At 44.5% G+C, this 13271-nt stretch overlaps 1 protein-coding gene across 3 annotated transcripts in view; it reads left to right on the top strand.

Moving 5' to 3' along the window:
- Nucleotides 1-7958, top strand: part of WDR7 (WD repeat domain 7) — a 383220-nt gene extending 375262 nt beyond the window's left edge. For all 3 annotated transcript variants that reach the window (XM_049782166.1, XM_049782164.1, XM_049782165.1), the window contains one exon: nucleotides 5424-7958. In XM_049782166.1, coding sequence (XP_049638123.1) covers nucleotides 5424-5627 — 204 coding nt within the window. In that variant the 3' untranslated portion in view covers nucleotides 5628-7958. The remainder of the gene's footprint in view (nucleotides 1-5423) is intronic.
- Nucleotides 7959-13271: the final 5313 nt, after the last annotated feature.

Below are 13271 nucleotides of genomic sequence, written 5' to 3'. Positions count from 1 at the left end.
GGATCATACCCAGCAGCCCTCACATGTTACGCTTGGCTCTGCACTCAGAAGTCACTCCTGGTAGTCTCAGGGGACCATATGGGTTGTCAGGATTCAAACTGGGGGTCCATCCTGTGTTGGCCATGTGCAAGGCAAGTGCCCTACAATTGTGCTATCACTCCAGCCTCCATCCAAAGCAAAATCACCTCCAAAAAATTGCCAGTTACCTTAATTTTTCTCTAGATGCCAAATATGTTTTCTAAGATTCACTTTATTGCTTGAAAACAAAGAGAGAGACAGAGACAGAGAGAGAAAACACAAAAGTTTAAGCAAGGCTTTGACACAACTTGATGGCTTCTTAAAAAAAAAAAGAAAAATCAATAGCTAATAAAATGTAAAACAGATACTATAAATCACGTAATTAACAGCATGCTATTAACACATGACAACTTGCAAATCGGTCAGAGACTTTTCTACCCTTCCCTTAATTTAGTTTTCTAGTTTATATTCTCATTAGCCTCCCTTCCAGAAACTATCCCCAACACCTTCATTCAATCCTATTAAGCTCTTTGGCTTAGAGATCTCCCGCCGTCTCCATGTTTCCTGGCAGGTAACCACAGGACTCGTGTTTTATACACTGAAATCCCGCAGTGTGTCGATTAGGTGTCCGTAAACGGCCTCTTGCACTGGGAGTTCTTAAAAGACTCCCTGGTCCACTGCTTCCCATTCCCTGGCTTAACCCAGCTGCACCTGGATACCGATCTTTTCTCCTTCCTGTTCTCTTAGAATCCCCAAGCCTTGTTCATGTAAACCTTCAGCTCTTCATTGTTTATTGGGGTCCAGTGGTCATATGCTGGCCTCTGCCCTAGAGATGCAAATTTAGAGGACCTGGGACCTACTTTAAAGGAGCTTAGTTTTTATCTACATCATTTGCTGTGGGATGAACAAACACAAGTCTCTCTTTGTCCAACTTGTTTCTGTTTCCTGCTAAGAAATAAATTCCATCTATAAAGGAATACTTCCTAAAATAGCCAGAGTAATTTCAGAAATCCCCAATATTTTCCTGAATTTCTCAGTGCCAACCCCCTGTCCCCTACTCTAAGCAATCAACTTTCTATTTCATCTCTTTCTGAAAAAAAAATTGTTGTTTGTTTATTTTGGGGCCACACACAGTAATGCTTAGGGCTTACTCCTGGCTGTGCATTCAGGAATCACTCGTGGCCATGCTCTGGGAACCATATGGGATTTGGGGTGCAAGGCAAATACTTGACCTGCTGTACTATTGCTCTGGTCACAGTTTTTTCTTTCTTTTTTTTTCATCCAAGTTTCTGCCACCTCAGTGAGGAAGTTTTGGTTATTATTTTTCTTTGGTAACCAAGCTAATTTGTTAAATTGTTTTTGTTTTGGGGCCGGAGAGATAGCATGGAGGTAAGGCATTTGCCTTGATGCAGAAGGATGGCGGTTTGAATCCCTGTATCCCATATGGTCCCCTGAGCCTGCCAGGAGCGATTTCTGAGCATAGAGCCAGGAGTAACCCCTAAGCACTGCCGGATGTGACCCAAAATCCAAAAAAATAGAAAAAATTTGTTTTGTTTTGTTTTGTTTTTTGTTCTGGGGTCACACCCAGCAGCGCTAAGGGATTATTCCTGGCTCTGTACTCAGAAGTCGCTCCTGGCAGGCATGAGAAATCATATGGGATGGCAAATTTGAACCGGGGTTTATCTTGTGTTGGCTGTGTTCAAGGCAAATGCCTTACCCCTATGCTATCCAGCCCCTAGATTTTTTTTTTTAATTCCTCTTTTCACCTTCAGTTCTCTAGGCCAAGGCAGTTGTTGTCTTTGGCCTCTGTCAGATATACAAACACCTGCATACCTGTTGTGTGACTTTGACCACTGTTTCAGGAATGTCCTTGCACCTCCATTCCATAGACTGTCGGCACTCTGCATTCCTGGCACTGAGCAGATAGAGCACCGGAAGCAGTCAGGCCCCACCAGGCCATTCCTGCTCATTACCAGCGAGCAGAATTGAATATGCTGCCACTCGCTCATATGCTTTCATTACACTGAACGTAGGCTTATACGTGAAAGACACAGACGCATCATTTCCATGTTATCATGAAAACCCAATAAAACCTCTTCCCAAGGAAATCACGACTGGGCTTTCTTTTCTTGGAGTCAAAGAGTCCGAAGGGCAGTGCTTGATTCAACCCTGCTGTCTTCACACAGCCAATACACATGCTGTTTAGTTTTTACGATATAAGATGATGCTTCTACATCATTCCAGTAAATGTACTATAATATATTTTGAAAATGTAATGAGGCCTTATGAATCCAGAACCCAACCAGGGCTATCTGCTATTAAAATCTTGGTTGAGAAATGAGTGCTAATGAGCAATATTGGTTGAATAATTACTCAAGTGAGACTTAGTAAAAGGTTGAGTGTGGCATTACTTACACTTAGAAGAGCACTAAAACACTTCCTGTTTTGATGAATTACAGTTGTGTGTGTGTGTGTGTGTATATATATATATATCTGTGTTTCTGTGTTCAGAAAATAATCTTCATGGAAATGGTTTTTTTAAAAGTGGGGGAAAGCATGCTTATAAAAGTGATAGTCTCTGTAAATAAGATCTTTGCTTTCCTTTTTGTCCTCTCTTATCTGCATTTTCTTCAATAAATATGTATCATCCTTGTAATTAAGCAAAAAATTAACATTCCCAAATATTAACAATTTTGCTTAGTTTTTATTTGAGGCTTACTCCAATTGCCCTTACTTTAACAGAGTTTGTTAGACAGCCACCAATCAAGAAAACATTAATATTGAGTAATAGTGGTTTGTTATCTTGAGACTACTTTGGCTGAGCTAATTAAAAAAAAATCAGTAGTTGTCCTTTTTACTTTCGCTTAATCTTTAATTTAAGGAGATGATCAAGGAACAGAAAATATAGTCAGCCCGTGGGTCTTCTGTTGGGAGATTTTGAACCCCTTGTTGGTGATTTGAGAGTCCAGAAATATCTCCCAAAATGGGAGATTATATCCCATTCTTCCGTTCCCCCTACTGGGGGAAGCCTAAGTGACAATTCTCCACCGCAAATAATCCAGACGGATACAAAGGTTGGGGGACAAAAGTTGGTGAGGCGAGTCTTTTAACAGTTCTGATGCCAACTCCTAAACAACAACCAAGCCAGCCGTCAGTTCTGCCAAAAAGTTTTTCTCCTCTCACCCACAAGCTCTTTATTCTTTCCTTAATCGCCCCCACCTGGAAGATCCAGGTGGGATGATAGGCAAAAACAATCTTACGAAAATACACTACAGTCTTCACTGCAGCATTTGCAATGATCATGTACTCAGAATTCTATGTACTCCTGTTTTGAAGCAGAAAGACTATTTAGCTCTACTGAGGCTCTTATTACTTTATCATCTGATTTCCAGCCCATTGAGGAGGTAGCTTGGCTTGTGAGGGACACCCAGGCATAATAATCAGCTTTCTGAAATCTTTCTATTTGTAGTATTTCAATAAGGTATTTTTCCTCCATCCCTGTTTAGTCTTCAACCCACTCTTTGCACAAGACTAAACTGGGAAGAAAGAATTAAAAATAGGGATTTGTCAGAGCCTATTGGAAACCCCTAGTATTTGAAGCACCAGAAGAAATCAAGCTTCATACATATTTTCATAGAAAATCCATAAAGAATGAAAAATACTTTGTAGTTATTTATCAACTGAGAAATTAGATTTTTTTTTTTAAAGAGCAGTATGCCAGTTGAGGCCAGTTTAATTTAACCAGCAATTTTCTGGATCATTTGGATCTGTTCTGTTGAGAAGACTAAGTTATTATGAATGGTTACTTTTTGTACTGTTGAGTACCAGGAAATCAAACGCATCATCATTATTTCTATCAACACTATTTGGTAACCCTCAGAACACACAAAGGCTCTTCTCTCCTCCATCTCTCCTCTCTCTCTCTCTCTCTCTCTCTCTCTCTCTCTCCCCTCCCCCCTTTCCCACCCTGCAGAACACATAAAGGCTCTTCTCTCTCTTTTGCCCTCTGTCTCCCTCTTCCCCCCGCCCCCCAAGACGACAAGGAAAGACGATGACATTAAGGTGCTGACTAGCTCCTGGCTTCGTGAAATGCCAACTGAAAGAGTTAATGATAACCATACATTTGGTTTTAAAATGTGACCTCGCACACTAGTGATTTTTTTCACCTCTGTGTTGTGTTCGGCACTATTATTAATGCAGGAAAATCAGTAACATTAGTCATCTTAAAAGGGTTATTACTCAAGATGATTTAAATTGTGAAAATGTCAGTGGAGCCTGCGTTCATCCTGCAGGAGAAGCCATGATTTACGCCCTCTGACACCCCGGCCGATGCAGGGCCCGGAAAAGCAATGGCTGCTGCCCGTGCTGGTCCTGATGCAGGCGTGAGGGCCGCAGCCACACATCTGCAGTGTCCCAGGAGTGCCATGGTTTCCGGTGTCCACCACATCTGAACACCCTGGGCCAGCATCTGCGAGCTTCCCACTGATCCCTGGGCCCTGAGATGTCCAGATGGGAAGAATTGGGGAGGGGCATCAGGGGACGGTCATGTTGAGTTTCTCACGCTCTTCCTTATTTTACATCTCCTCTATATGTGATTGTAGTAGCACAAGAGATGTATAGTGTCAGTGTCTGTTCATGTATTTCTGTGTGTATTGGGTGCGGAATAGCTTGCTAATAAGTTCATACTTGTCGCCAAAAGGATTCTTCAGGCTCCATCACTGAGCCCAGTCCCTCCACTTCTTTGTATTCAGACTGTCAGGCCAGAACACAAAAAGGCCCACGGTCCATCATTTTCATATTGTTGGTGAATTCAGAAACTGTTCAATAAAAGTCAAATTCAGAGAAGTTATCACCCCCCCCCCAAAAAAAAGCCAAATCTCCCACTGACAACAGTCTTCGCAAGTGAGGGTGGGGAGGACATTTGCAGCCCTGCTGTTGCAGAGCAGTGAACCTCCAGGGGAGGTATGGCCACTTCTGGGGTTCTCCTTCAAGTGGGGCCAGAGTTTGCCAGAGACTAGCTCTTAGGCAGGTCAGTGGTAGAGGGAGTCAGGCCTGAGCGAGGCAGAGTTTGAGCTTTGAGTCAGCAAACCTGTCTCTCGAGCTACAGTTTGGTCTCATTTTCTGGAACTAATTAATTATAAGTCAGTCCCTCTCCTCCCAAACTTGACTTCCTGGGTCTGTTCTTCAGGAGATGGAGTTAGCATCATGGGAAAGCAAAGTGCTCCGGACCCCAAGTATCACATACTGGAAGGCATGATAGCTTGCAGTTCCCGGGTTGACCAATTCTGTGCACAGAGTAGCACTGCAGTGAGGTTAACTAAACCTCCAAGGGGGTCCTGGTACACAGATGCGGGGCGGGAGGTGGTTCTCTCACTGACCCTGAGCTCTGCTTTTCCAACCTGCAGATGAACACTTCGCTGCTGGGGAGCATCGGGATGCTCAACTCGGCCCCACAGCTGCGCTGCATCAAGACCTACCAGGTGCCCCCCGTGCAGCCAGCCTCCCCTGGCTCCCACAATGCCCTGAGACTGGCCAGGCTCATCTGGACATCCAACCGCAATGTCATTTTGATGGCCCATGACGGCAAGGAGCACCGCTTTATGGTCTAAGGCCTGCAGCCGGCAGCCCCACAACTACATCCTTTGCTTCCTCTGTCCCGGCTGCCTCCATCCTGTCCTGTGCCCCTTGCCCTGGCCCCAACTACAGCAGCTGCCCAGGGCAGAGCCGGTTTCTGTCATCATCCTCCAGGGCAGGTATTGCTCAGGAAGGTGCCTCCCTTCAGGAGGTAGCCTACTGGGTCGTCAGGGGAGTCAGGAGCCTGAACATCAGTGAGCACTGTGACCATGGCAAGGACCATGTTGTCCTGCTCTGCGGGTCTGCTCTGACAGGTAGCTGGCACCCAGACTTGGGGACAGGGAAGTTCGGAGGGACACGGGGCAGTCCTGATGACCGAAATCCCTTCCCTTTGGATGTCCTCCCACACACTGTTGTTTACCAAAAGGATTCTGCGTTTACATGTTCCTTTTCCTCCAGTGATTACAGTTTAGCCCCCACCCCCACCTCCTTTAACAGGATACCCAATTGGAGATTTAAGGAAGAATGCCCCCATCCCTGTGAGTTTCCCTTGTGGAGAATATGGCTTTCCAGATACCTTCCAAGTCCTCCAAGATGCTCATATTCTGCTTAAGTGCTAGTATTGTTTAAAATTTAAAAACAAAGACACCAGTACTTAGGGCCTAATTATTAGAATTGTCCAGTCACTTAAGACTAATCTTGTGAGGGGCTTTGGGAATGAGGAGCCCAGTTGTTGGGAGTAGAATGGATACTTGGATAGGAGACTCTGGTGTTTCTCGTTGTAGATCTTTGCCTTTGGGCACATGCTCACCCTGTCCCTCCAGAATACTAGAGTCATGAGTTGCCATGTGTTCAGCCTGTGTCCCTTATATCATGCGATAGTTACAACCAGCCTTCTGCCTATCAGTCAGAGCTAAACTACAATGGCATCTCTTTTCAGCAGCATGCCAGAAAACTAGTAACTATTGCACAGGCCTCCAGGAACACATGTCCAGCTCCAGGAGTTCTTGGGACATTACAGAGAGGGTGTTTGTCACACACACAGAGTAAGCCGGCTCTAGGGAGCCTTCTCCTCCCTGCTGGCTCTTGTTCATTGTCGTGGGAGAAGTATAAGATTAGATTCTTTTGTATTAATGCTCTTGACCAGATTTGATCTGTATATAGTGGGGGATTTGCTTGGTTAATTGTTGATAGGATGAGAAATTAGGCAGAACTGTTTGTTCAACACAAAAGTAGATGATTTGTGAAATTCATAGAAAATGGGAGAAACCAAAAAAAGCAGAGAGCATCAATTTATGTACTACAGCCCCCAAAAGTAGGATAACCGTCCAGGAACAAATCTCTCTGTGAGATCTTTCAAGAACATGTGAAGAAATGAAGGTCCTTCGAATGTTTCACATAGATGTAGATAGGAAGTGTTTTATTTCCACTGGTGGCAAACCCCGTAACATTCCTTGGTTTTAGTCTTTGGGTGTTCTTCCAAGAGTGGATTCGTGCCACTTGCATGTACATTGTATTTATAAAGATTATATATATATATAGCTTTCCAGGAAGAACAAAGAACTATACACATGTGTGGTGAACTGACTCTTGTATCCGCTAGTGACAGAGAAACCTGGGGCAAACAAAAGCGTGCTTGTTACCCGGTAGGTGAGCAGCTAAGCCCAGTCTCCTGAGATCCAGCACTTATTTTATGTACCTCAGTGGGTTTCTGTGTTTATTATAGTCAATACAGCTGTTTGGGAATGACGAAGTCCTTGTATACCATAGATATATTTGAAAACAAAGTATTTGATGCGTGAGGAGAAGGAAAAGTATGGCAAGGAGGCAGGATGGGATGCTCAGAGAGGGTCAGAGCTGCAGTGAGTCCCGGCCAGTCTCCCTCACCAGCCCGTGGACTGTCAGGGTGCTGGAATTCTGAGGTGGATGATGTTTGCTGGTTAAACCAACCTTTCCAACTGTTAGCTTAAGACTTGCATTCTTGTTACCACAGAGCTTTCTCCTGTCTTGGCAACCACAGTTGTAGACTTCATCTACAATTAGGTTTCTCAGCACTGTAGTAAACTTTGTTCAGTCATCCCCCATGTGCACTTTAGTGTTTTATCGATTTCCTTGGCGCTGTATTTGGACCTGTCCTTGTAAATGTGGAAACACACGTGGCTTCTTCATTGGTCATTGAAAAGCAGAATATGACAGGGCATGAGACACCCGTGTAAAAATGGAGCCAGAGTGCTCACGGGGTCCCGCAAGTAGACAACTTTGTCTGCCTCTCAAAACATTACTGGATGATCCAACTAAACAGATTCTGTAAGTGTTGAATGTCCCCATGTACATATGTGTGTTAAATAAAACTGAATTGTACCAAAGATTTGTCTTTCTCATTGAAAAATATTATTCTTTTTTCGTTCTTAAGCACTTCTCTTTTGTTTATTTTGGGCCACACCCTGAGGTACTCAGGGGTTACTTCTGGCTCTGCGCTCAGAAATTACTCCTGGCAAGCTCAGGGGACTATATGAGATATTGGGAATTGAACCTAGGTTTGTCCCTGGTAGACCTTGTGCAAGGCAAATGCCTTACTGCTGTGCTATCTCTCCAGCCCCAAGCATTTCTTTTTGTTTGTTTATTTTTGTTTTGGGGCCTACACCATACCTGGTGGTGTTCAGGAATTACCTCTGGCTCTGAGCTCAGAAAATTGTTCCTGGAAGACTTGGGGCACCATATGGGATGCCAGGGATCAAACTGGGGCCAATCCCAGATGGGCCTCATGCAAGGCAAACACCCTATCGCTGTGCTATCTCTCCAGCCGCTTGTTCTTAAGCATTTCTTAGTTGAAATTTATATGCTCTTCACTGTCCCCCACTCTCCATCACACTGCGTTGGTACCAAATGAAGCTTTGATTGCTGTTGGTTCATTTCCCTGGAGAGTTCAGCTGCAGAAAAAGCAAACTCTGGACAGGCTACAAAGAACCAGAGACACACGCAGACCAGAAACTCAACAGCACCCTCTGTAGTTTGGGCAAGGCTGTTGCAAGTCTGTTCCCTGCTCCAAGTTGTCCAGAGGTGGGTGTTTCATTGGACCAAATTAAATCTTGTCAGATCTGATGACATGGTGTGGCTGCACTGTCATGAGGGACTGGCATGGGATAATTGAATTCATTTCATTTAATGTGAATTTGAATCCCTGAAAAGGGATTGTAGTTGGTTTTCAGAACATTTGTATGTTCTTGAGGACTTCATGGCTCACTGAGGGTGAATACACTTGTACTGGCTTCGTTTGGGGGAACTCAGAGAGACCAGCTTGAACAGACTCCATCACTGTGTTCTGAGTGATGAGCGTCAGAGGAATTGTGGACCGTGGCTGCATCTTTAACCCTATTCAAATGCCCAGCATCTACCTCCGGAGTTGACTTCAGTGTATTTTGTGTAGGGAATCTAGGAGCAGTCGCAGGAGATCTATGTGATTGGTGATCACATAAACTGATCAAATGTGGAAAGGCCGTGACATTAATAGGAAGATGAAGCCAACCAGTGCTGGATGAACTTTCACCTTTCACCCCTTTGGCTGACTGACGGAGCTGAGTGTTGAAGAAAATCAATACTTTGGAGCCAGGAGGGAAATATTTCCAACCTCTAACTAGAGAATGTATTTTGACAAGGCCAAGATAATCCAAGCTGCACTGGAGGAAGAGAAAAGAAGACTCATTTTTAAAGCTTGACACTTCAAGGTGTTTTTATACAATGGTTTCGAGATCGTCAATACATACAAATACCAGAGGTCAAAAAGAAAAGCCAGAAGAATTTAAAAAAAAAAAAAAGAATGTTTGGTTCTATTTGCTGTTTACAAACTCAAAAAGACCCCTTAGAGGTCTGTGCTAGTAGTTGTCATTGAAAAGAAGTCAGCTCCCAATTGTTTGCTTGAAGGTTATCATCTGTTTTTAACCAAACCTTTGGTGCTCTAGTCTGCACAGTGAATATTGATAGCAAATAGGTGTGCAGACTTCTACCATTTGCAGGGAGGGGATAGTATCTGAGTCTGGTTGATCCCATCCTGAGGGCTCCCTAAATCCCAACCTCTCCTCATTTGGTTCAATCATTTATTTTCAAGAGAAAAGATCCTGTGAACCTTAGGAATGAAAATGGTCTCTAGTGCCCCCAAGGCTCTTTAAGCAAATAACTACAAAAGAGTTCTAATCAGCACCTTCTTGGCATCTGGAGGAAGTGGCTAAGCTATTCTTTTGGTTCTGACCGGCAGGAGTAACTCCCATCCCTCCCTCTGTGCCAAGCGAGACACCTCCATCAAAAGGGTGCAGATTTTCTCTTTAGAAAACCAAGTCAAGGGGCCGAGAGATAGCATGGAGGTAAGGCATTTGCCTTTCATGCAGAAGGAGGGTGGTTCGAATCCCGGCATCCCTTATGGTCCCCTGTGCCTGCCAGGGGCAATTTCTGAGCCTAGAGCTAGGAGTAACCGCTGAGAGCTGCCGGGTATGACCCAAAAAACAAAAAACATAAAAAGGAAAGAAAACCAACTCAAAAGGTCTCATTCCAGGTGGGCCAAGAGATACACAGTGATAGGGTGTCTGCCTTGCACACAGCCAATCCAGGATAGACAGTGGTTCGAATCCCGGCATCCCATATGATCCCCTGTGCCTACCAGGAGTGATTTCTGAGTAGAGAGCCAGGAGTAACCCCTAAGCACCACCAGGTGTGACCCCAAAACAAACAAACAAAAAAGGTTTTCATCATTCAAAGGAATCCTGTTTACTCAGGGATGTATGTGACTTTGTTGGGGCCTCCAGAAACCCTAGGCTACTGATGTGATAGCGAAAGTAACAGTGAAAAGGTAGCCTTGAAGTGTCTACCCTCTTTTATATGAAACAATTCTGAAAACATTGACTTGGCTGGAGATTTTATTTCAAAAAGAAAAAAAAGAAGACCCTGATGGTGATTTCATAGTACTCTGAGACTTCCAGGGGGTGGGGGGTGGGATTGGGAAAGGTCTAGAGTTCAATCTATATCTAAATTTGGTAGTTATCAAATATATATACATATATTGTATTTGTCAAATCTACGAGATTAAGTCAGTAAAATACCTTCCTTAGGACTCAATACATATGTTAGTTTTTTTTTCTTTTTCTTTTCTTTTTTTTTTTTTTTGGCCACACTCGTTGACACTCAGGGGTTACTCCTGGCTTTGTGTTCAGAAATTACTTCTTGCTTGGGGGGACCATATGGGACACCAGGGATTGAACCACGGTCTGTCCTAGGCTAGCGCTTAGAAGGCAGATGCCTTACCTCTAGCCCCACCACTCCAGCCCCAATAAATTAGTTTTTTTATTAGATGTTTAGAAGTCCGTATTGAGCTTGAATAAACACTATTAAAATTAAACATGTTTTTTGGAAGGTAGTGCATTTTTCATTTATGCGTGTCTTTTAGCTCTGGATTCCAAGAATAGATCTGGGGATCTTATTCAAAGAGGAGTTTTTGTGGTCTCTTCACCGGAATTGTCCACATATGGCTGTTTTTTCCTTTGGCCTCTCTCCCAAATTTATGGACATGCAGGAAGATGTATGCCAGAGGAGGAGATGGGTTGGTATTAGCTGCTAATGCCATGACTGATTCCTCAAAAAGAGAGAAATTCCCCCCTCGATTTAGGATTCCTAGATGCTTCAGGGATGACTGAGTTACATAAATCGGTATCTTTCCAATTTACATCACTCATGATGGACCATATCTGGGGACAAGGTGTTACACAGGAGGCTTCCCAGAATCCCCAACAAAAAGGAAACAACATAAATGTTCTGTTGCTTCTAAAGTGTGAGGGAGTGGGGCAGGATGGAATGGGGTTTTGGATCACACCCAGTGGTGCTCAGGGTTTGCTCCTGGTTCTGTGCTTAGGGGATTATATGCAAGGCCAGGGATCTGACTGGCCCTGATGCATACAAGACAAAGTACCTTAATCCCTATACTGTATCTCCAGGCCCATTAAGATTATGTAATGCTTTCATTGGCCTAGATGTCAAATGTATAGCCTAAAACTTGACCAATACACCATCGACACTTTGTTTTAATGAAAACTGGAGAATAAAAGTCCCTACAATTAAGCGTTTTTACTCAATCTAGAAACATTTATTGAATCTTCGGATATGCCAACCTTAAACTCATATTCATGTTTTTCTCTTGCAATTCAACTCACAGTCTGGCTAAGAAGCCTAATACTCATAGAACAAGAGCCCAAAACCAGAGATGGGCAAAGAAATGGGGTGCAAGAGTGATTGCCCTGAGAAGGCAGTGGATTTGCACTTCACAGAGGGAAACCTTTAGGGTGTACCTTGAAAAGTAAATGGATATTATTTGGTAGGCTGGAGGGTACTTGAGCAAGGCAGGAATAAATAGAAGTCCACATTCTGGGGTCTGAATGGATGTAGAGTCCTTCAGACCTCCAACCTGGGGGCAACAGCAACACTGTGGAGCCTCCAGGCACCTCCTCACCTGCAGCTCACTACAGCTCCAGAGAAACAGGCCCAAAGACCCCAGAGTGCTGGAAGCCAACAGAAACCAAATCAGGATTTCACTGACTGTTCCTAGTTCAGAGCAAATTTCTTTTATCCCTTCCTCCCTCCCTCCCTTTCTTCCATTCTTCTTGCTCCTTTTCTTCCTCCCTTCTTCCTTCCTTCCCTTCCTCACTTCCCTCCCTCCCTTCCTCCCTCTCCTTTTCTCCCTCTCTCCCTCCTTCCTTCCCTTCCATCTTTCCTTCTTTCCTCCCTCCCTCTTTTCCTTCCTTCCTCCTTTCACTCCTCCCTCCCTTCTTCCTATTCTCCCTCCCTCCCCCTTCCCTCTCTTCTTCCTTCCCTCCTTTTCTCCCTCCTTCCCTTCCTTCCTCCCTTCCTTCCATCCTTCCTTCTTTCCTCCCTTCCTCCCTTTCTTCCTTCTTCACTTCCTTCTTCCCTCCCTTCTTTCCTTCTTTGCTTCATTTCTTCCTCCCTTCCTACATTTGGCTTTCCCCTTATTCTGCTTAGGGATTATTCCTGGGAATCCTCAGGGACCATATGTGGTTGAGGATTGCACATACATCAGCCACATGCAGGCAAGCATCTTACCCTGTATTCTTTCACCAGCAGGTCTTTCCACCATGCACATTGGCCAGAGTTCCACCCCAAATGCCACCCAGAACTCACTTAGGACTTATTCCCCCCACTACTGGGCACAATGGCTGCCTGGCTGAGTCCACTTCTGGAAATCTTGCAGTGAGAAACCAGCTGACTCTAGACCAGACTCCCACTCCTAGGACTTATGTCCAGCCATGGGATAGGGAGGTGGTGGAGATTCACCCTAGAAATACTTAGAAGGGCCAAGCTCGCTATGAGACAAACCAAACCGTGTGAGGCCAATGTCACCTTCTGCCCAGACCTGCAACCTGCAGAGAATGCAGAATGGCTTGAGAATGCACTCACAGGCCTCCACTAGCTGCATGCTGGGAACGGTTTTGGCTCTCGGTGCCAGGAGTAGTTTGAGCACCCCTGAATAAAGGTGAGTGTGACTGGTCTGTGTTGGGAGCTGCAGGCAAAGCCATCTACATAATGAACTGGGGTGACATCTGAATGAAAGGGGGCACAGAAGGAGGAGGAAGTATGGGAAGGAAAAGAAGGAGGCTAGGAAACATGGGAAGGAGAGAAGGCTT

This window comes from Suncus etruscus, chromosome 10, assembly GCF_024139225.1.
Source record: "Suncus etruscus isolate mSunEtr1 chromosome 10, mSunEtr1.pri.cur, whole genome shotgun sequence".
In the NCBI taxonomy this organism is placed as follows: Eukaryota; Metazoa; Chordata; class Mammalia; order Eulipotyphla; family Soricidae; genus Suncus; species Suncus etruscus.
Note: the sequence above shows the minus strand (reverse complement) of the source record. Positions and strands in the feature narration are given on the sequence as shown.